Here is a 23812-nt window from a genome sequence, read left to right as displayed (position 1 = left end):
CCTACTAGTCTAACACTGTCATTCAATATCCCTGGAGAGATCAGTACATTTGTATTTCCAAGGAATATTTGACATTTTATGTATTAGTAGTATAATCAGGAATAACCTTTACAATCCCTAAATCATATTTTTGGAGCTACTCCAACTTTTACCCAAATGAGATGGAATCACTCCAGCAATAAAAGGACCATGGGTGTTAGGCTGCCTCAGAGCACGCAGCAGGGATATTCCACATCACCTGTGCAGCACAGAGCAGAACTCTACCTTGCCATAGTCTGATGCAGATCTCAATTTGGGACCAAGCTCTCAGCTCTGCAGATATGAGTGACTGGAGTATAAATTAAGGCTAGAAAGATACACTGCAGTTTCTCTAACCTTTTTACCATTCATCTGTAAAACAGCAGGACTATTAAGTCTGTTAATGATAGCAATAGGGGTTACTTCATGAAGGCAGAACAGAAAAAACAGCATTTGAAAAAAGTGTTTGTTTAACCAGTAATTTTCATGAGACTACTGCTCTCTGATGAGAGGTGGCTGATGACAGAGAGTTTCAGTATCTCTGGTTCCTACTGAAAAAACAAGGAAAGCAACTGCAACATAGAATTATGTTGTAAGCACAATCCTTTGTAAGTACAAGCTCTTATAGATCCCTCAACACATAACCTGAGTAACTTCTCAAAAAGAATTGGTTTCTTTCAGAAGCCTAACTGAAACATCATTTAAGGAGAGGAAACAAGGGCTATTCATTCATCTCATAACTATCTATTTTCTACACTTTCCTGACCTTTTTGAAGAATAAGATTTATATTGGGGAAAATTATTCATAGCATGTGCACTGCTAGAAATGGCCTTTGAATGAATTCACTAATGATGGCCATTCTTCTGTAATTACAGGGACAGGGCTCATATATGGTTCTACATATCTGAATAAATGGAGGGTTAGATGGATATATAATTGTACAGTAATTTTATTCAGGAAGGAAAATAAATTAGGCTATATATTGCACCATACAAACTATGCTTAATTATCACAAATTCTTAGAAGCCAATATTCAACTCATTTCATAGTTTGTAACTTTTGTCAACTTTTATTAATCTATTTATACCTTGATTATAAAATATAGTGTTTCCATTACATTTCCATGGGTGTGCATATATATGCATACACGCACAACACTGTGGATTCTGTGAAATACATGTAATTGCTCACCTTTTACTCACCGATTGTGAAAACACTTCTTTAAAGTAACCCAAATAAAGTAAATTTCTACTTTGAGACATAAAAAGATCAAATTGATTTTATCAGTAATTTTACTTACTATTTACAAGATACACATATACATTTTACTAAATGTAACAAAAAAAATATTCAGTAGAAGTATCAGAACTTGCACATATTATCCAGAAATACTAACAGTATTTCAGCACTTACATTACAATAATATCTGAAATTTTCTTTTTCACACAACGAGAATGAGTTTTTAATCGGCCACCACGACGTTTTTTTGTATGAATCTTGTTCTTTCTACATCGAACCATTTTGCAGCTTGTTAGCCGGCCCCCAGGCTGTTGATGTACATCAACTGCAGTGAATGTATCGAGTGAATCACAGAGCCCCTACATGCCTGTCCTTCTTGCTGTTACTACTTCTGTTGCTCAGAACTTAACTGCAGCAAAGGTTGACTCTTTGAGCAGATGTATTATAACACAACTCTGATGCAATCACTGAGGATTATGACATCACATTGTGGTTTAACCATGGCCGGCAACAAGACCCCGCACAGCTGCTCACTCTCTCCCCTCCAGTGGGATGGGGAAGAGAATCAGAAGGGTGAAAGTGAGAAAACTTATGGGTTGAGATAAAGACAGTTTAACAGGGAAAGCAAAAGCCACATGTGCAAGCAAAGCAGAACAAGGAATTCATTTAGCACTCCTCATCGGCAGGCAGATGTTCAGCCATCTCCAGGAAAGCAGGGCTCCATCACGCCTAACAGTTGCTTGGGAAGACAAATGCCATCACTGCGAATGTCCTCCACTCGCCCTTCATCCTTCTTTCTGTCAGCTTTTATTGCTGAGCAGGACATCATATGGTCCAGGATATCCCTTTGGGTCAGTTGGGGTCAGCTGTCCCAGCTGTGTCCCCTCCCAACTTCTTGTGCACCCCCAGCCTCCTCGCTGGTGGGGTGGTGTGAGAGGCAGAAAAAGCCTTGACTCTGTGTAAGCGCTGCTCAGCAACAACTGAAACATGCCTGTGTTACCAACACTGTTTTCAGGACAAATCCTAAACACAGCCCCATACCAGCTACTGTGAAGAAAACTACCCCAGCCAAAACCAGCACACAGAATTATTTTTCATAAATTCTACAACACAATATTGTTTATAATTACTGGGAAAAACCAACAGTTTGAAGTGTACATTCAGAACATTTTTATTCCTGAGTGTTTCTATTACTGCTATTTTAATCCATATCTACTTAGAACTGACAACTTTCAAAAGCTTCAGTAAAATCAGTGAATCAACAGGAAGTTATTGGTGTTTGAGTTTTGCCTGATCAAAGTTATTGCCCTGATAAATGGGAAATATATTTTTAAATTCTGCATTTTGTAATTCTACTTTTATGTAGACTTCTTGCTCTGACTTGCCACTTCAGGAATCACAGGTGAATAGGTAAATTATTATTAAAAATGATTATTCAGGATGCCTTTAAATTAAAAAGAGAGAGAGAGACAGTGAAACAGTGTCGGAAGACAGGGTCAAAACAAAGACAAACATAGTTAAACCACTGAATTTCCTGTCAAATATTATGGAGATTTTTGTAAGATTTTGCAATATAATTTGTAATTGTAAATTGTAAAAGGTAATTTGTAAATTTTAATGTAATTTTGCAGCATTTTGCAATATGTAAACTTTTACATAGGTTCAAAAATGCCATTGGTGAAATTAATGAGCAATATAACAAGTAAGCATAGCTGTCAAACACAAGGCTAGAATCTCTGGCTTAGAAAATATTTAGAGTGGAGTGACTGCAAGATCTGTAGCCTCATCCTCCAAATCAATCACACTACGGATCAGAGATGGTGGGCATTTACTTTCTATTTTAAAGCTACATAGCTGTTCCACAGTCAGCCTTAAAGTAAAACTCTACTGAGATAATCCCATTCAACTGGGAGGCATGAACTCCGATATCCTAGTTGAATTAGATAAATGTTAATATGCCAAGGCACATACTTTGATTTTTTTTCCCTAAAGCTAAGCAACACCTTAAAATTCTATAAAAACAAAAAATCTCTAACACAAAGTCAGAATTTCAGGGTTATATACACTTATTTTGCTCATACATCATGAGCCTACTAAGTAGATGCAATACGAGGAAGAGATACGCGTGGGAAGGAGAGGGGGAGGCTTGGGTTATTTAATTCTATTCATTCCATGAGTAGAACTCCCATTGACAGTTGTGGGAATAAGCAAGATATGGCCCATGGCATTTCAGCTTAGCGATCAATTAATATTGCAGTCATAGTAACTAATAACCTGATCTTCTTGTCACACTACTGTGTTGTTTGCCAAGAATAATTTTTCAAAATTCAAGTAGTGATAATTTCTAGCTCTCTTTTCATTTAATCAGAATTTTAAATATAGTAATGGACTAGTCAGAAGTATATTTCTTTTCCCTTAGGAATAGATCAGAGGTACTAAGAAGGAGAAGAAAGAAAAGAAAATGGAAAAGAAAATTAGATAATGGCTATGGGGAAAAAAAATCCATCAGTGCTGATCAGTCATGCTGCCTGACAGAGATGGTGAAAGATTTCCAGAGGAGGGACTGAGAAGGAGGTATTAGCTTTTTACCATTTAGTGAATTAATCAAGCTAATGATCAATCCCTTAAGAGTGAATTGATCAAAGTCCTCTTCTAGGTCTAGAATGCAGAAGGCAAAGAATTTATAGTCCAAATAGCCAGTTCACATTTTTATCAATTATTTGTGTTCTAGCTTCTCATTGTCTTCCTGAATGAGCATGAATCAATATATTCAATCAATATTTACCTCCACTAGCGCACTACAATTTCCACTAACATCCACTAAAAGATTCTCTTGACTCCCACTGAGGATAAACATACTGCCAAAATGACTGAGGTGCACTTTTAGTACATAAAGATCTTTCTAAAGGAAATGATGAGTTTACCAACATGTTGCACTCTTAAAACTTAGCACATTATCAGAAGAATTTTCTTCATATTAGGAACTACCAATTAATTACAATAAATGGCAAAGACTCTAGCTGAAATACAGTTATTCCAACAGGAGATAAGTAATGGAGAAAGGATCATTGCTACTGGAAACATTCACTTGTTGATCCGTACTGCCTATTCAGAAAGAGACATACATACCAAAGGCCATCAACAATCTTAAGATTCAGGTCAGGATATTAATGAATAGAAAATATCATTTTTCAGGAGTATAGCTGTGAGCTAATGTATTTTCCTTTTTTTAATTCAATTGCTTTAATGTGGTATTCTGGAAGCACTAAAGGCCAGGGACTATTTCAGGGCATGACTCATAAATAAATTAACAGCAGTAACTTTGAGACATAAAAATTCGATAACTTCAGAAAAAGAATGTAGGCCATTTATTAAATATACTAACTGAACTGAAGAGTTTTAGTCGGAATTTAACAGATTTTCAGTGATTTTAAGTGTATTTTTTTTATATAACTTTGATGCTGTTGTAAGCTTCCCTCAGAAAAAACCTTTGGCTTAGCACAAAAGATTTTAAAGGCTTATTCTAAGCTTTTATAAGGGTGGAATATACTGAATTAATCTCAACACAATAATCTTTTTCTTCAATAGCAGCTTTTACAGAACTATCATTTGTAGATTCCCTTAATGGATGAACTGAATGATTTTCTTCAACTGCTGCATTTGTTGCTGATGAAGAAACTTCAGGCAAAGTATATTTAACCATGGGTTGGCTATGGAGGACAGCAATACACACTCACAGCAAACCTGACTGATTGTTCAAGACTATAATTTAACTTCACGCTTAAATAATTGCCACTTAAAATCTCTCCTCAACTAAGCCAGCTCAGAGAGGAATCATACAGACCACATTTTTCATCTGGCAAATAATTACCAAATAGGGTATCCCATTCTACTTGGTTTATCCTCGTATCATGAGGCGGATTATTTTCTTTAATATTCCCAGATTTTTCTTAAAAAAGCTAATTTTGAGGAGCAATGTTGTCTAGATCCTTCAAAATAAATTACATCATTGATTGAATGCTCCAATGTTCTGTGAATGAAACAATTACCTTTATGTATAAATGAACAAATTAATCCATCTTTTCAGGTAGAGGGATTGGGAATACATGCTTCTAAAATACCTACATCTCTTTGATGTAAGAGAATTTAACTTTCTCAACCCTTGCACCTGCAGAGATTTCCTGGTGTGACCATCTCTGGTGGGTACCCTGAATAGATAATATTGTCTGAAATAGCACAATTTCTTCCATAACTGGAGCCTTACAGTCAGTGAAACTACGTGATTCATAAAGTCAGCTAGATGTTGTATGCTGTGTTCTGGGTGGGAATGGCACACAAACGGTCCTGTAATGCCAAGCAACAGACTCCTGCTGTGAGATGCTCAGCATCAGTTGATTTAGCACTAGCTTAAAGCCATGCAACACTGATACTAAAATACGGTTTGTGAAGATAAAATAATACAAGAAACATAAAAGAGCCTTCACTGACTTTTGTTCTCATTTAAAATACAAAAAAAGCTGTGAAAGAAAGCACAGGGGTATCAAATAAGTATCACAGTTCATTATTTTTTGAGATACTAACTACTAGCCTAAGATGGAGCAGCAGTGATGGACTAGGATTCTGTTGCAGTACTGAAAAACTTGAAAAGGGAACAGCCTTCTCCAGCTTGCAAATATAACCAAAACAGTGTAGTGAAAGCTGCCCAAGAAGAGGCTATGCTGACCGTTCCTCACCTCAAGATCTCCTGGAAACAGAAGAATTTCATTTAGTTGCTGGGCTGTTTTTGCTAAGCTCCATTCACACTTCCATGACACACATCTTTGTGAGCACCAGCATCTAGTCAAGCATTGGGTCCTTCTTCCTTAGACTGCACGAGACAAAGATACACACATGCATGTTCCTATCACAAATACTTCAGTGGAGCACTTAAAGGGTCACGCAGATATCTGGTGAGACGAAATTATGAAACTCTCTCTCTTGCAAGTGACATGATCACAATTTAAACTATTCCTTTTTGTCCACAATTTGAAGATATAATTGTCCCTTCTTTAAGTCCAGAAACCACAGAAATATTTGGTGCATTACTGGAGTAGTGCACTGGAAATTCAGTATGATACAAGGTGTTTATTATAACAGCAATCACAAAGTTTGGGTTCAATGACCGCCTTTTTAGCTGACATTATACATATCAGAGTGTGTACTCTTTCTAAAATAAGAGCTTTTTCTCAAGAAGGACTGTGTTTACCACTATAATACCATCGCTATTTCCAGAGCTCTCATGGCAAACATATATTGTTATAACGCTACTTATCCTTAATTTGCATCATGAATGCAGCAATAACCTTTATTTGTTATTTTGCCTTGTTGAATCAAAGATGCTCAAAGCAATTGCCAGCTATATACAACAGATCTACTTCATAGTTTACTGAAACACAGTCTCTTCTAAGTCAAAATTTCTCAAGAGGTTAAAGCCTTTTAAAAGGGCATTACACAGCCTAAACCAAACTATAAACCATGTATGGAATTGAAACTGCACATATAAATATCCTCCTGAAATCAAGTTTATTTTCTGAAATATTCGGGTATTTAAAAAACGTAGTAAGACTATAATTGGAATAAAATATTCTGATTTTATCCAGAACAACTTTTAAATGTTTAATTTTTTGTTTTATTTGGCTTTGGAATGATTTTCTTTTTAATCTTGTAATTTCCATGTAGATTTTATTTGACTTATTTTCTTCTCAGCATGAATAAAGAGCTGTGTTTACAAGGAACAGAACAGCTGTCATGACTGAATTATCAAGCTGTATTTATTTCCTCTCTGACTCTAAATATCCTTCTTCCACTACCTTGAGCCAAGTGGCAGGTACTAACGGAGAAAATTCTGTAAGGTTTGTCAGAATTATTTATAACATCTATTGAGTAAGTTTGACCTTCTTCCACAGAGGAGATCCGCCAAAGGGCTGGAACTGTGAGAGTTTCACTGACTCCTTTCAGCTGACAGTGAACCTTCACTTCAGCTACCAAAGCACTACATCTCGTACAAGGAAGCATTTCAATAGCTGCCTTCCAATACCTGAAGGGAACCTACAGCAAGGCTGGGGAGGGACTTTTTACAAGAGTGCCCACTGATAGGACAAGGGGAAATGGGTTTAAGTTGAAGGAGAACAGATTTAAATTAGATCTTAGGAAGAAATTCCTCAGTACGAGGGTGGTAAGACTTCAGAATAAATTGCCCAGAGAGGTTGTGGATGCCCCCTCCCTGGAGGTGTTCAAGGCCAGGTTGGACGGAGCCTTGAGTAGCCTGATCTAGTTGAGAGGCGTCCCTGCCCATGACAGGGAGGTTGGATTAGATGATCTCTAAGGTCCGTTCCAGCCTATGCCACTCTATGATTCTATGATTTACTGCAGCTTGTAATTGCTCAGTACTGAGAGATGCAGCAGCCCTAAAAAGGGCTTGTTAAACAACCTTATTAATTGACAGGGGGTCACAGACAATCAAGCTCATAGCAAAGCAGCACTAACACAAGTCTGATTTTATCTCACGACCCCTTACATGGGATATTGACAGTCATTGCCCAAACCAATTTTTTTGTAATTTTGGAAGGTTACCTCTACTGCCTATCCCTGTCTCTAAGGAGTCTACTCTCAGAACTCCGTAAATAAAACCTGTGGTGTTATTTTTCTGTCTTTTCCCCAACTCAGCTGCATATAGTTTTAGAAAGAGCTTGTATGGAAATAAGTATGTGTACATAGTTTTAAAAAATGCTTTCTCACGCTCAGATAAAAGGCTATAGTGTAAAGCAACAGAGAAGCAGACAAAAGCAAAGAGGACCTGAGAAAAATATTTCATACGCTGCTAAAAGGTTTGAATTCTACTGCCCATTTCCAGCTGATTGTTGCACTATAAATAAAGATTTAAGGAGCTGTCAGCTTACACATTTGCAGGTATTTCTATATGTGCACACCACTTTCTAGAATGATATAGGCTTTCCAATCAACTCAACTGAAGTAACAATATATAGGGGAAAAAACGGGTATCTCCTACTGTAAGAAATTGGAACTGATCATCGGAAAAAGCTCAGGCTTACAAAGAGAAACGTGGTTTTGCTAGACTAATGCTTGAGATTTAATTTTTAAGTAGCAGAAATGGTTCTCCAGAGCTGTGGAACAGGCCAGGCCCTTCCTTGATCCTTGGCTACATTATTGAACATGCTGTGAGAGATACTTCATACTTGGATCTTTTTATTGACCTTAGGTTTTATTTTTCTTTTTGTTGTGGGTTTTTTTTTTTTTTTTCATCTCTATGCCTGTGAAGAATTGCAGAAGGTCCTTCTGCAATAGGTGAGGGGCCAATGGAGGGAGCATTTTATTATATTGTTGAATAGGATGCATGTCATAACAGAAAGATGAGTTAGAAGGATGCTCCTAACCAACTCTCTGTTAGCTGCTATTCCTAATCTGACTGCAGAGATATTTAAGAGGGCTTTCTCTCAGCTGATGTTGGAGTCTGTCTCCCAGAAAGGTGGGGAAGAAGAGAACACTGCAAACAGGATTCAGTTTTAGGTAGCTGGTTGAAGCTGAGCTCTTTCACTGCTTGGATGTGTAAGCAATGGGTCAGTAAATTCATCAAGTCAAAATCCAGGGCAGAAGCATGAGCTTAAAATAGAAAGCATGGGTATTTCCATGTGAGTTGCAGAAACTCTGTACTGAACCTTTGGTCCAAAGCCTGCAATACTTTGTACCTTGTAGAACCAGGCATCATTAAATTTTCTATTTTATAAGCCAAAAGTCAAGAACTATTATATCCTGTAAAGCATGCAACTTCCTTCTGGGACTTAGTTAATAAAAGTAATTTGTAGTCAGATGGTTTTCTCACTGCTTTACTCGGTGTATTAATTGTTATTGCTCTATACTACAGCAATTACTTTCACCCATACAGCAATTCATATGCAAGAAACTCACTAAAGTCATTTGAACTTTGCTATGTATAAAACTGCATTTTCAGGCTCAGCAGGAATGGGCCGTTCTGATTATGATCTAAACTATTATTTCTAATCTACTAATGAGTTCAGTTAACTCAGTTCCAGACTCCCAACAGCGGTAGCTCTGTGCAGGACAAAGAACCTGTATTCTTTGGTGGGAACAAGGACAAATGTAACCACACAAACTAATTCCAGCCTCCATTGCCATTTGACTCAATGATATATTGCTTTTGTTCCTTAAGGATTAGCTTCCCAGAAGCTGAAGAGACCTTCTTTGTGTATTTATCTTTAAATGCTTTAGTGCAGATTTAGACTACAGAGCGCTGGTCATGCTCTTTAAAATGTGATTATCTTTGCAGTTTGCCATGCAAAAGAGTTTACTACGAAAGTACCAGTGGCGACCACAGTCACTCTCTGTCACACCATACATATCTTAATTTACAAATTGTTTTTAATAGGGAAGTGTCAAAATTTAAAACAGCACTATACATAATATTTCCCAACTAAGAAATGGAGGTTTGGCCTATGTTTTTAGCATAAACTTAATGCAAAGACCACTAGGTTCAAAAAATACATCACTCTGCATCTGAATTTCATGGAGACTGCATTAGTCGAAGGAAGATAAATTAAAAACAAAAATCAAACACTATAAAGCGAAACGAAGAATAAGGGGTATGAAATGAAAAACATTAAAAATAAGAGAATCAAAGTTGAAAAGTAGGTTTCATTAAAGTAATTTCATTTTTAACCATTACTTATACCATAAGCAACACAGGCCAGAAAATTTGTTTTATATGTCTACATACACATACTTCAGAAATATAGCTACAGGTATGAAAAGGTATAGATAAACCATATGCTTAAAGCACATTTATATAAGGAATGCTACCAAAATTTGGTAGGTTTACAAACTCTGAGATTGCACTGGACAACAGAAGTGTATCATCAATTAGAGTGAACCAAGATACTTGTCTCAGGTATTTCCTTTCTGACTCAGTACAATGAAAAATCAGATTATTCTGCAAAATATTAGATGTAACAAATAAATAAGATTAAAGATTGTTGTGCATCAAGCTAGGGAAGTGCAAAAGCTTTATCCATATAATGAAGTAGAACTTTTGAAAATAGTCACCATTATGAGGTCATAATGCCCCTAGGATTAAGAAAATAGCCTGAGGACCATGAAAACCTTCCAAACAACTATAAAATTACATATTATTGTCATTCAGGCAGTTTAATAATCCTGCTGTCAAGTCTTATGAGGGTAATTAGCTTATGTAAAGATTTGCTTACAGCAAAAATAAAGTACCTATTGCTGCCAAGGCCTATGTATTTTCAGGTGTACCAGTTTTCTCTGTGTATGAAACGCCTGTTACTTGTCTTGATGCTCCCCCACAGAGCCACAAAGACTGGATTCTTCATCGAAATGATACTATTCATTTCCACAGAGGCTGCCTCAGTTCAGAAACTCAGTAAATCTCACATCATTTTCATTGCCCTGGTGTTACTACTCAGAAAGAGCTATGGATACTATATCCATTTAACCACAGTGTTTGGGAGGTGTATGGAAGGAATAACATGTGGCTTATGCCCTTGTCCCCTATGCAGCTTTAATAATTAATAGCCTCCCAGCGTTATTAACACAAAACACATGCTTACACTCTCACCACTGGTGGTGACACAGTATCCCATAATACGAAGGAAAGAGGACTGCGATCTTCCAAAGGTTCCTGAGCACGTGAGATGTGTCAACAAGATTTACATTTAGAACAATTGCTGAAAAATGAAATTTTATGGCCTCTATTGTGGTAATATGCGCCCAGAGAGAAGTTTTTTGATCACTTCTTATATGTGTCCCTAAAGGTCTGTATCAATTTAATTAAAAAAATGACTATAAATCAATACAAATCCACAAATCAACTCTTGATTCAATGTACAAGAAGCTTGATTAACTTAAGTCAGCCAGCAAAACTGATAATAAATATAGCCACAGTGGCATATTAACTACCAGTATTTAAAAATATTTAATTTAAATTCATTCCTTTTTCTAGCAAAGCCCAGGTCTCCTGAAAGTCACACAAGATGGTTTGCCCAAGTCTGCTCAGTTAAGTTTAATTTAACTGAATCTGTAAACATCTTCATAACACGTGAGCCCTCTTGAAGTCACTGAGGTCCCTAACGCTTTTCTAGTTGTATATTTAACTAGGGATCACTAGCAACACTTTTGAAAGCATCCCTAAGGACTATATTGTGGCTCAAGAAAGTCTTCCCTGTTACCACAGTTTTGTCAGATTTTACAGAATTGGACATGCATGCCCTCTAAGAGCAGGACACCAGTACAAGTGATCCTGCCAAGCTAGTCTGTAATATAATCTCTGAAGAATGGACCATTGGTACCAGCTTCATTTGTTATTGTCTTCATTTTTCTGTTTTCGAATGGGTAGGCTTTCTATTGCCCAATAGTAGACGCTCCAAATTCCCAGCTGGCAAGGTTTGGTGTGTGAATCACACACATTAAAGGAAAAGAAACAGGAAAAGTTAGAGCAGTACTTTAAGCACCATATCAAATATGTAGACTTGCAAGGGGCAGGTGGGAGGAGACAGAGAGAGACAGTTAGCTCCATGAAATAATCAGTACCATGGCAGACGTCTTAAACATGGTACAGAACTGAGACATACACGCATGCTCCAGCAATATTGAAGAAGTTTTGGCAGGCATCTTTACGAGACCACTCTGCTTAGAAAAAACTTTAAGAGACCAAAACACTGAAATAAAAATTGTAAATTAGCTAGTTAACTTCAATATAGTACATATCTTAAAATTCTTTCAAGAAGCCAAATACTTAATTTAATGGGAGCCAACCCCCACTAAAGATGATTGCCAGTAATACTGCCAGTAACAATAATCATAAACAAAGCATCAAACATTATAAAATAAATCACAGCTTTTCATGAATTTATGTATTTATGGGCCAGATTATAACATTCTGACTCATCTCCATGAGCATTTCATTCCAAAACAGCCCTTTTTTTTCAGTGATACAGTCCTCAGCAGGATTATCGGTATGTGGCCTGTTGGGGAAAGAAAACCCGTCCTTCTGAAAATTCTTATGACTTTATACTGTGGACATTTGACAAGTGAGAGAGATGAGAACTAGGTAAACTCTCCAGGCAAAGGTTACATCTGACCTTTGGAATCTTACTTGCTTTAACCTTGTCACTACGAGACCTAAGAGCCACATACAATTCTTCTGATGTGCAGAGACCTTCAGCTCATGCCAGTTACAACTGTAGGCAAAACCCACAAATTTCTAAAATGTGATTCCCAGAATCCTTTCCTCTCCCCCCAGCCCTGACTTACCTGGTTTCATCAATATAAACTGCCTCCAGCACAGATGCTGCATATTCAATGTTCTTTTTTAAATCCACTACATTAATGTCACCCTTCTCCAGCTGCTTTACCAAGCATCTTAATCTGTGAGAAAGAAAATAAATATATCAGTGCATTGCTTATATCAAATTTTAGTGACTGTATTTTCCATTTGAAATATTGGAATCAACACAATAGCCAAAGTAGAGGAAGAGATGGTCACTGCATCTCTTGTCTGGTTTTAAAACATCTGGGTTTAGAACACACATAACAATAATCAGTTGTATGGTTTTTACAGCTTGCTAAATTTGAACGATCTATTAAGAAAAGGCATATACGTTCCAGGAAGTCAGAGAGGACTCAGTAACTACCATCACAGTGATTTCCTGTTAATTTCTGACATTATTATTATGCAGGAGTCTCTAAATTTGTTTAAATAAAAAAATAAAACTTTGCAAGTTGTCTTACTGTAATTTTTCTGTGCTTAGAGGGTTGATTATACTTTTTTAATATCCACTATATAACGATTTTGCTTCATTTAATCATATTTCATTTTTATTTAAGCCTCTAGTATGTTTTTGCTGCAGAATTTCCATTTCTTATTAGCGTGAGTGAATGTGGAGCTCCATTGTTTCTGCTTACAGAAAATTCGTCATTATACTAGACAAAAGGTGGTGTCTATGGCATTAGAAAAATCCCAATATTTTCCCAAGTGTGCTTTTACTTTTAGTTTTGAGAACGCTCTTTTACATTACAAACACAGATATGCCCAAAGGAGATTTTGTAACGCATCAACTCATGCCTCTGTGGCAATACACTTATACAGATAAACTCATGGAATATCAGATTTTTCCTAAACTCTCTGATGAGAACAAAACTTCTGACACTGCTCAGCTTAACCACACAGAGTAGTCACAGCACTGAAGTGAAATGAAAACCTTATCAGTAACTGTGTAGAGCTGTGACTAAACGGATGCTTAAAGAAGTATGGGTGTTTTCCTTCTTTTTGTGCTATATCTCCGAGTTCAAATAATCTACAGTGTCATACCATGTAAGATAAAGATTTCTGCACTTAAAGATCATTGTTTTAACATAACTTTCACGAAATAATCTTTTTTCTGTGTAAGAAATGTGAAAAAATTGTGTGAAACAAGCATTTAGTTAAAAAGTGGATTGAAATTGAGTCAGCACTAAGATAACTTTACTTGCAGAAAAAAATCATATTTATTATGTGAAAGAGCACATATAAAATATGTTACATAATAATATTTTATATATACTATATATTATTTTTATTGGGCATACACAATATTTGATTGGACTTAATTAAAATGTATTAATTAAAAAAAATGCAGTGATAGTCAAAACAAATCCCTCATAAACTTGGAATGTACTGTTCCATCATAAAACCACTTTCATGGATTTTCTTTGTATTTATTTGTACCTAAGAATAATTATGTCCAAGTTTGCAAGGATAATTTTAGCAAATGGAGGTTTAAGACCAGCGTCCTCAGATCTCCAAAGTCTTAATTCATTTCAGATTAGCGTAGAACATAACACAAACAATGCTTTTAACAACCGTATTCACTTGGTATTTTACATGGTGCATTACATCTCAACGGAATGGAAAAGTTAAAAATTTTTCTCAGATAAATGAAGTGGGTGGATGAAATACTGTGGGAGTGCATCTTCTACACATAAATAACCTTACACATGGAGAGGCAGTTCCAGTACGTAACTCCTTCCACTTCAGAGGTACCTATAGATTGAAGAAGCTAATTCATAAATAGACACTCACCTTGCAGTACACAACACATGCCCTGTAACTCTCCTGGGATGTCTGCTCCTCAGTAATGCACACAAACACACATACAATCCCTCCTGCACACCAATTCCAAAATGCCCACCTGAGACTGGCAGCACCATCACCACTATAGCCAATAGCCATAGGGTGGTTTTAACACTTGCAGTGTTCCTCCATGTTTGATGAAGCATGTCTCCAAAACACACTTTCCAAAGTGGAAGCACGAATGAATTTAAAAATGCAACATTTCGCAGTGAGGGACCAGGCCACGGTAGAACAATCACAAAAGGACAAAATCCATACAATTCAATGATGACCAGTGACCTTGTCATCTCATGCATCCATGTTTTGTTGAGATGTCTGTAGCCAATCCAGTGCAGATCTGTCTTAGAATCACAGGATGACTTTGGTTGGAAGTGACCTCCACCTGGCCCGGGCTCTTGCTCAAAGGAGGGCCAACCTCAAAGTTAGGTATCACTTCAAAGTTAGATCAAACTTCTCAGAGGCATTTCCACTGAGTTTTGAATGCATGGAGATTTCACAAACTCTTTAGGCAACTAGTTTCAACGTTTAATCTGCCTGATGGTGGATTATTTTTCCCAATATCTAACTGGAATGCCCTTTCTGGTAACTTGTGCCAAGTGGCTCCCAATCTCTGCTGTGCACTTCCTAGAAAAATCTGGCTCTATCTACAGTGCAACTTCCCACTGGGAAGCTGGACACAGCAATAAAATCCCTCCATAGTGTTGCTGATCAGACACTTGTCAGGTCATAATCATCAGTTCTACCCCAAAAGTTAGAAGAATAGACCTCCAATGCAGCAAAATTTAGTGTGTTATAACAGCATATGAATGGTCTGTGTATACGCAACGTATTCTGCATTAAAGCGAAATAGCCAGAGTTTAAGAGCTGTCATTTCAGTAATAAAACTAACATTTTAGTAAAGAATAAATATGTCAATTTATAAGACAACCAACATAGCCCAGCATTCCGGAAGACAAAGAAAATTGTAGAAAGGACAAGCAAAAGTAACAAAAAAAGAATTATTACTCCATCTATATTAAGCAGGATTTTTGTTTGTTTGTTTGTTTTCTTTTAATTAAGTGTGATAAATTGAAAACAAACATGAGAAATACCATTAGAAAACCTGAAGTGCTACTTAAAATTGGAGCTGATTGTATTATCCTGCCTGTGAACTGTGCTACTAAGAAATAATAGACAGCAACAAGAAAAAACTGGAGGGGTTATTTTGTGAAATAGAAAAAATGAACTGTTTGAACTGTTTTAAGGTGCAAAGAAAATTGTATGAAGAGTTAAATATGATACAACATGAAAGAAAGATTTATAGAGAAAAAGAAACATTGTTTCTCTTAGGACAACTGAAAACTGCATTTTAAAACTAGCAGCTCTGGTCTGTAAGGGAGAAAAAGACATCTGCAATTAATAAAGGGAGTGGGTGGAGAACCATCTTCTGTCATACTGGGTATACATCATTAACAGAGCTCTCGTATGAAATGCTTTTAGGGACAATCCAAACGCGCTCTGTTCTTACCTATCTTTACCAGCGCTGTCTGAAAGGTTACCAGGACCAGCATTTCCCCAGTCCTCACTCACCGTGCAGCTGACGCCTATGTCCAACTGTGGGCAATAAGCTCTGAGGCCCACCCAGCAACACAGGCAAATGAGGAGAAAATCAGGATTTTACTAGGAGCTGAAGTAGCACGTTCTTGATTACCAATATCAAAATCACAACTCAGTTGTTCCCTCCTTCCTCATTAAAATTCACCCATGTTTGAATTAAAGTTTAAATCTACTGTAACTTTCAGGGATTGTACCAAATTAACTGAGGATAGATTTTAGGTTATTGAGAAGGCTTCCTACAACAGTTTCAGTAACTATAGAATTTTCCAATCGAAACTAAATTACCAGTGATTGCTGAGAATAAATGAGACTTAAAGGTCCAGTTTAACAGTCTTCAAGAACCAGAAGAGGAAAAGTCAGCCTGAGGTTAACTTCTGAACCTTAGAAAAAGACTCAGTGTCAGCTTTCCCAATGACTGCCTTTATCAGCCATCTGTGTCTCCCCACCATCAAGCACTGCAAAGAAACAGCTTTCTAACTTACACATCTGGACTTCACTTAAAACTGTTTTGGAAACTTTGTACAAAAAAAGTTGGCTTTTGCCACAGATCCTATTAAAGGGGAAGTGAAATAAACAATAAAAAGTAAAATGTAAACTAACCCTGTATCCTACTATATTTTGAAATTAATGGAAGTCACTGTTGCAGACGGGCAACTAACACATTGGTAATTCTTTGAAAATAATAAACACATGCTAATGTTCATTACAGCTAAATAGTTATTCATATTAATATTCAATAATCACAATACCAGTTTAAAAATTATCTGTGTTGGTTAAGTCAACCCCAATTACAAGTTGTAAATCATTATGTTCCCATGAACTAGTTGAGAAAATCCTAGCTGTGTGCCAAATGTATTAATTCCTTGGAAAGATTATGAGCAAATACTGACAGTGTGCTAAAAAGTTTAAGGACAGAACAAATTATTATTTTCTGTAAACAATTGCTTCATGTTTTGTTTGGACTATATAATGTTAATTTTCTTATTCAAGTGGATAATTATAATCTTTATCATACAGTGATTTGACCATCTAAATGAACATTAAAAACTAAAAATGGGCTGACATGTAATGTAAAATTAAAAGTAAAGAGGAGGTGAATAACCATATTCTGACAATATGGGTAGCTACAGTTTAAACATTCTAGTTTTTAAAAATTTTGGGGAAGTGGAAAATTATCTCTAAGACTATTTAGAATTAAAACTGGAAACCTGTTTTGCTACCTGTACTGATTCTTGCAATAATCAGCTTAATAGTTTTCACAGCCTGTACAAAGCATTGCTCACCCAGCAGTTCCTCAGCTTTCAAAGGCAGAAGTCACATCCTCACTCAAACATGAACACTCTGAAAAAGGTCCAATATCCAACAACTCCAAATCATTAAGAATAGAAAGTTCAGCTCATCTATTTTAAACAGCCTAATGCCAGAATCCAGTTGTTTTACGTACCTACACATTTGAGATTCAGAAAAATATTTTAACTAGGAGAAATACAAAACGGGAATGGCAAAACTTCGTCTTGGAAAAGTCACAACAAATAAAACATATCACTATTTCACTTGAATTCTAAAATTCCCTACAAAAGTTGCCCAAATTCCAATTATTTTTTGTGTGGATTGGTATCATTTGAATTTTACACTTTTCTATTAAGAACATGCATCTGTAAAATAAATCTTTATCTTAATACACCAGTCCCTTCAACAAATACTTTAAAATAATGTAGATCAGAAATAAATAAAAAAAATTTGTAATAATAACAATCAATCATGTACAAAGTCCATGCTCTCACTTTTTCAAGTAAAAAGTTATAATATATGGATTACTGGAATTTTTTTATTACGACAAAAGTTATAAATTCCTTTTTTTGTGTTTCCTGCAAGACAGAAGATAAATACTGACCATGAAAAAGAAAAATTCCAGATATAGCTGTAATATTTGTAATACATGGCTATAAAAGACTAGACCTGATCATATAAATGGATGAGAGATACTGGAGAAATATCCAGAACACGGTAATAAAGATTCAGAAGTGATCCCTTTGGGTAGCCACTCCTGTTCCTCTGCTCCTACCTGCAGTTCAAAGCAGCCAGCTAACATGGCTTCAATACAGCTAACCTTTACTTCAAGGTTTTTTACATTACGGCAGGGAAAAGCATGCTGATACGTGGACATTTTACCAGTCAAGGCAAGGCCAGCATATCAAGGGAGAGCAAGGATTAGAACCGACAGCTCTTGACTCAGACATCGTGCATTTCACTTCTCTGAAATCACAAAAAATGCAGTTCTAAATGCGTATTTCTTCTAATTAGAGGTGCTGTCTGTCAATAAATTCTGATACCGAGAAATATAAGACAGAAATACCACATTTTCAGTGCTGCAAATGCATTTTATGAAATTACTTCTCAGTCACTGCTGTGTCTGAGCAAATGCACAGGAAGCCTTGTAGTTGCTAAGGGTTTCACGAATCACATTCATTTCATGATTATTTTAAGCACTATGAGTGGTACACACTGATCTGTAATTATGATTCAGTAACTAGAAAATAAATATTGAATATGCTGGTAATTCAGCCAACATTTTCATATACCAAAACTTCAATGCCATACTGAAGAATTAAAATAGAAGTTCTGCAGCCATATAACACACACTGAAATTTACACTTTCTTAATGATAAAACTTTGCATTTTCATGGTGATAGAATTGCCTTGGCTGTTTCAATATTGATCACATTTATGCAAGATGAAGTCTTTTTCCTTCAGGCGGGCATTCTCTATTAGGTTTCAATTTATTTTACCTTACTCATCCTATAAATTTATTATTTAGCGCTCTAATACTGTACAAATATTAACCCTTGAGTCTCATTTAGTAACAGATTCAAGTGTGTTTAAAGGCTTAATCAGAATTTAGTCAAAATTCCTAAGTGTTCTTTAGCCCTAGCTGAAACCACAGAAAGCCAGGGAGTCGTACATGGTTTCTACCTGAAACCATAAACTAATCCAAGCTCTCTAAATAATTTTTGATTTTTTACATAATTACATAATCAACACACCTGATCAAAAAAATTGCAAGTGCCTGATTAGTCTCAGTGTCCTTACCACAGTAACAGTAAAAGTCTGCCATTTGCAGCTCTGGTACTTTTCACCATCATCTCCATCATGAACACCTGCAACTCTGAGGAGACGTCCCAGAGGAGGAGGTTCGTCTGGGATTCTGTTGCTGCTTCTTCCCTACTACCTCTCTTTCTCACCTCCTCCAGTTACTCATCCTCCTCCAAAAGTAACTTGCACCATTAGAGTCAATGTATGTCATTAGCAAAAATTCTCGCACATGTGAATTTGTCTCACCTTCCTTTGAGCACATCCAAGACACATAATGAAACCTATTTTAGCCAAGCTTTAAGTGTCTTTCAAACTTTTCTCTTGCTTCTGCTAATGAATAATCAATGCTAATTTGGTTCCTCTGTTCAATTGCTTTCCAGGTGAAATTAATGAAAAAATCCTCAAACTTCAAATTACTTAATATGTACATACATTCAGGTGTTTTATCTCTTTTCTATTAGATTCAACCAACTAGTCTTTCCTTACCCTAAACTCTATCACTGTTTCTATCACCTCAACGTCCATTTCACAATCAGTCCATGAAATCAAAGGCAAATAATGTACAATCTATAGGACTGATTTGTAAATTGCAAATTATCCTTCTAATGCTTTTGCTGAATATTTATTTTTGTCTGAAGATTGGCATTTGATCTATAAGGTTCCCCTGAATTGTATATACATTACATAGAGTGCTAGCTAAAGCTATTTCGTCTTGAAGTTGCCAAATACTTGAACAGTCTGTATGTCTCAAAGTCTTTATCATAATCTAGCTAAATTCGCTATCAACAACAAGCTGGGAAATCAAATGTAAACTCATCACCTGCCAAAAATCATGCCTGAAGATGATGGAAGACTTTCAGTACTTCTCACTTGCTGGAGCTAACGTAATAACACACAGAAAAGGCACATTGGCCTTATTCCCCATAGCTGTTTAAAAAGCTTTATTTTTCCTGCAGACAGCAGCTTTGAGCACAGTGATTGAAGAAGGCCCTAAAAGGTGGAAGTTAAGTCTCTAAATCTTCCAAAGCAGTCCCCTCCATTATTCTAAAAAAAACAAACCTCCATGGCAAAAGAACAGAAGAAGGATATTTCTAAATAGATCACCTCACACTCACATTTCAGTGTTGGCTCTATATTCCAGCAAGAAACTTGTACCCAAACCTCTGTATCACTGGAAATCATCAAAAGAACTCAGGCCTAGCACATCTCACTGTCTGTGCCTCACAGGAACTCTCTTAGTCCTACCTCACAGCTCACAATCATCACAACTGCATCTCCCATACTTGTAAGAAAGATCATGACCAACTTCTGCCCCAGGGATGCTCACAGAGTCATGGGACAAGTTTGCTGTTTTAGAAGAGCTCCTGCTAGAAGGCATTTCTCCATACAGCAGTATTATGCCACAATCCCTCTCCCCTTCACGTGATCCAGACTGTTTTAACACAATTGTGATGCACTAAATATTTGATCTCATCACACAACCCAGCACATGGAGTCTCTTTTGTCAGCAACCAGATAAATTTAATGATCTGAAAATGTTTGTCTTCTCCCTCTCATGTTCCCTCTGCTGCCTAGTACTGCTAGAAACTACCCTTTCCTTCAGTTACTCTTGAAACCCATAGATGAGCTAGTATCTTATCAACTTATCAATTATCACAGCATGGTAAGGGTTTGAAAATGGATCTGTCATTACCCTTTCTTCTATTCTATCTCTCCTCTCATTCACCCTGAAGTCATTGGTATACCCATCCAGAATCAATAGGCTAAATATCGTCTTCATTCCTTGGGACCAGAAAATCTGGGTTGAAGAATGTTGAGTACTCATTCTTTGAAAACAGCATGCAAAGAGGTAGAAACTTCTTTCAGAATCATTAAGAACAAGCTATCATACAAAAAAAGTCAACTGATGTTCTTTCATTTAAGACTACATTAATCAGAACTGGTAACTTTGTTCTGAAAATATTTTTTAGACTCCTACTAAGAAAATACATTGCTGTCATTGTAAAGGTTTTTGAAAGCCTTTCTGGTGCAATTTCTGCAATTGTTAAGTGCAGAAAATTGGTAAGTGTTTTGCACTAAAAATAAAGTCATTGCCCAATAATCAAAGAAACTTTGCCTATGCACCATTAGTATCCTTTCCTCTACTTGATAAAGCCACATATAAGCAACCAACCCAGAAAATGTCCTTCATTACCATTAAAATAACAACACTTCACTTTTCCTCTGTAGAATAAAACTACATTAAATACTACACATTCTGTATATAATTAACGTTTCATTTTCGCCAAGATAGAAATTACAATTTTTCTAGAAATCCCTGTACCTGACAGCACAAGTGTCTGTGTAACAATATGTCTCCAACTTGACACTGCCAAAACAATCTGATTCCCACATGACATCCTCATCTCTAAACTGGAAAGATGTGGTTTTGATGGATGGACCACTTGGTGGATAAGGAATTGGCTGGATGGTCGCACTCAAAGGGTTGTGGTCAACGGTTCAATGTCCATGTGGAGGCCAGTGACGAGTGGTGTTCCTCAGGGGTCGGTACTGGGACCAGTGCTATTTAACATCTTTGTTGGAGACATGGACAGTGGGATTGAGTGCACCCTCAGCAAGTTTGCAGATGACACCAAGTTGTGTGATGTTGTGGACACGCTGGAGGGAAGGGATGCCATCCAGAGGGACCTTGACAGGCTGGAGAGATGGGCCTGTGAGAACCTCATGAAGTTCAACAAGGCCAAGTGTAAGGTCCTGCACGTGGGTCGGGGCAATCCCATGCACAAGTACAGGCTGGGCGGAGAATGGATTGAGAGCAGCCCTGAGGAAACGGACTTGGGAGTGCTGGTGGATGAGAAGCTCAACATGAGCTGGCAATGTGCGCTGGCAGCCCAGAAAGCCAACCATATCCTGGGCCGTATCAAAAGGAGCGTGGCCAGCAGGTCGAGGGAAGTGATTCTGCCCCTCTACTCAGCTCTCGTGAGACCCCCACCTGGAATACTGTGTTCAGCTCTGGAGTCCCCAACACAAGAAGGACATGGAGCTACTGGAACAAGTCCAGAGGAGGGCCACGAAGATGATCCAAGGGCTGGAGCACCTCTCCTATGAAGACAGGCTGAGAGAGTTGGGGCTGTTCGGCCTGGAGAAGAGAAGGCTCCGGGGTGATCTTATAGCAGCTTTCCAGTACCTAAAGGGGGCCTACAGGAAAGCTGGAGAGGGACTTTTTCCAAGGGTGTGTAGTGATAGGACAAGGAGCAATGGATTTAAACTGAAAGAGGGCAGATTTAGATTAGATATAAGGAAGAAATTTTTCAGTCAGAGGGTGGTGAGGCAGTGGAACAGGTTGCCCCGAGAAGTTGTGGATGCCCCATCCCTGGAAGTGTTCAAGGCCAGGCTGGATGAGGCTTTGGGCAACCTGGTGTAGTGGAGGGTTTCCCTGCCCATGGCAGGGGGGCTGGAACTAGATGATCTTTAAGGTCCCTTCCAACCCTAACGATTCTATGATTCTATGATTCGCCTTCAGGATATTTTACACTAGTGGGATTTCTGCCAAACTCTTGTCACAGAACAAGATTAGGGGTCATGTGTATGTGCAGTTATGCTATCAGATGAATCAGGGTAGTTGGGTCAGTTGGCCTAACAGGTCAACATAACAACCAAGATAACAACCAACATAATCTTACTTCAATCCAAGCTCTAAATTGTCATTTGGTTTAGAAGTCCTACTTTCCTACTTATAATCAAACCTAAACACTTGAAGTATCAGAATATAAAAGTTACACTTTTAATATATAATCACACCTTCCAGATGGGATGACAGCGCCAATTTATCTTGAATTCTGTTTTTAAAGTGTATCATGGGTTCTGAGGAACAAAGCACGGATCTCTCTTTGTTGGGACAAAATTGTGAAATGTAAAGAATACAAATATTTGCATTATGAACTGTTACAGACTATTGAAAAAAACCAGTAAAATAATTCAAGCGTTACCTTAGTCTGCCTAAAATGTTGTAGGAAAAATACTAGCACCTTAATTCAGATCTCCTTTTTACTGAATAATTAACAGCTTCAACAAATCTATTTTCACTAAAAGAACTTTTCAATCAAAAGACAGAGCAAGACATAAATGCTTTAGCACAACAGCTGTAGTAATCACAGTACAATTTTGCTGTAAAATCATTACCATCTCAGTGGTTCTGAAGAAAGGATATAGTACATGTAATGTATATGACTGTAAAAATATGAACAGGGCTTTTATTTAAAATTGCAATACTGCAATTAAAATGAAGGAAAAAGAAATTAGGAGATGCTAGAATCCAGCACTCTGTTATGTGTGAAACTAACTTCTGGCATTTGGAATTGTTAAAAATAAATGTTCTGCTGAAGAATTACCAAATCAAAGTACTTCAAAGTAGGTCTTGGTAATGAGAAGTAGAACATTAAAAAAGCTGAAACACACTTGAGAGCTATATAAATGTTTAAAAGAGGAAAGAATCAAGTGGGTGAACTTTTCTCCTATATTCTTTAAGAATGATCATAAATAGGATGAAATGTAACACGAACATTCTTACTTATATGTGAACTTGATCTAGGATTTGTCTACATGAGAAACTAAATCTGAATTAAGGTAAGGTAAGAAACAAATTCATTATCTGTCCTTGA

The 23812-nt window shown here is 37.0% G+C and overlaps 1 protein-coding gene across 1 annotated transcript in view; it reads right to left on the bottom strand.

Annotated features, from left to right (window-relative positions):
* Positions 1–23812, bottom strand: part of PDE1A (phosphodiesterase 1A) — a 163251-nt gene that overhangs the window by 50947 nt on the left and 88492 nt on the right. Inside the window, exon 2 of the mRNA XM_086615272.1 lies at positions 12605–12718. Coding sequence (XP_086471398.1) covers positions 12605–12718 — 114 coding nt within the window. The remainder of the gene's footprint in view (positions 1–12604; positions 12719–23812) is intronic.

Source organism: Tauraco erythrolophus, chromosome 8 (assembly GCF_009769465.1).
Source record: "Tauraco erythrolophus isolate bTauEry1 chromosome 8, bTauEry1.pri, whole genome shotgun sequence".
Lineage (NCBI taxonomy): Eukaryota > Metazoa > Chordata > Aves > Musophagiformes > Musophagidae > Tauraco > Tauraco erythrolophus.
This window is presented reverse-complemented; position numbering and strand designations above follow the sequence as displayed.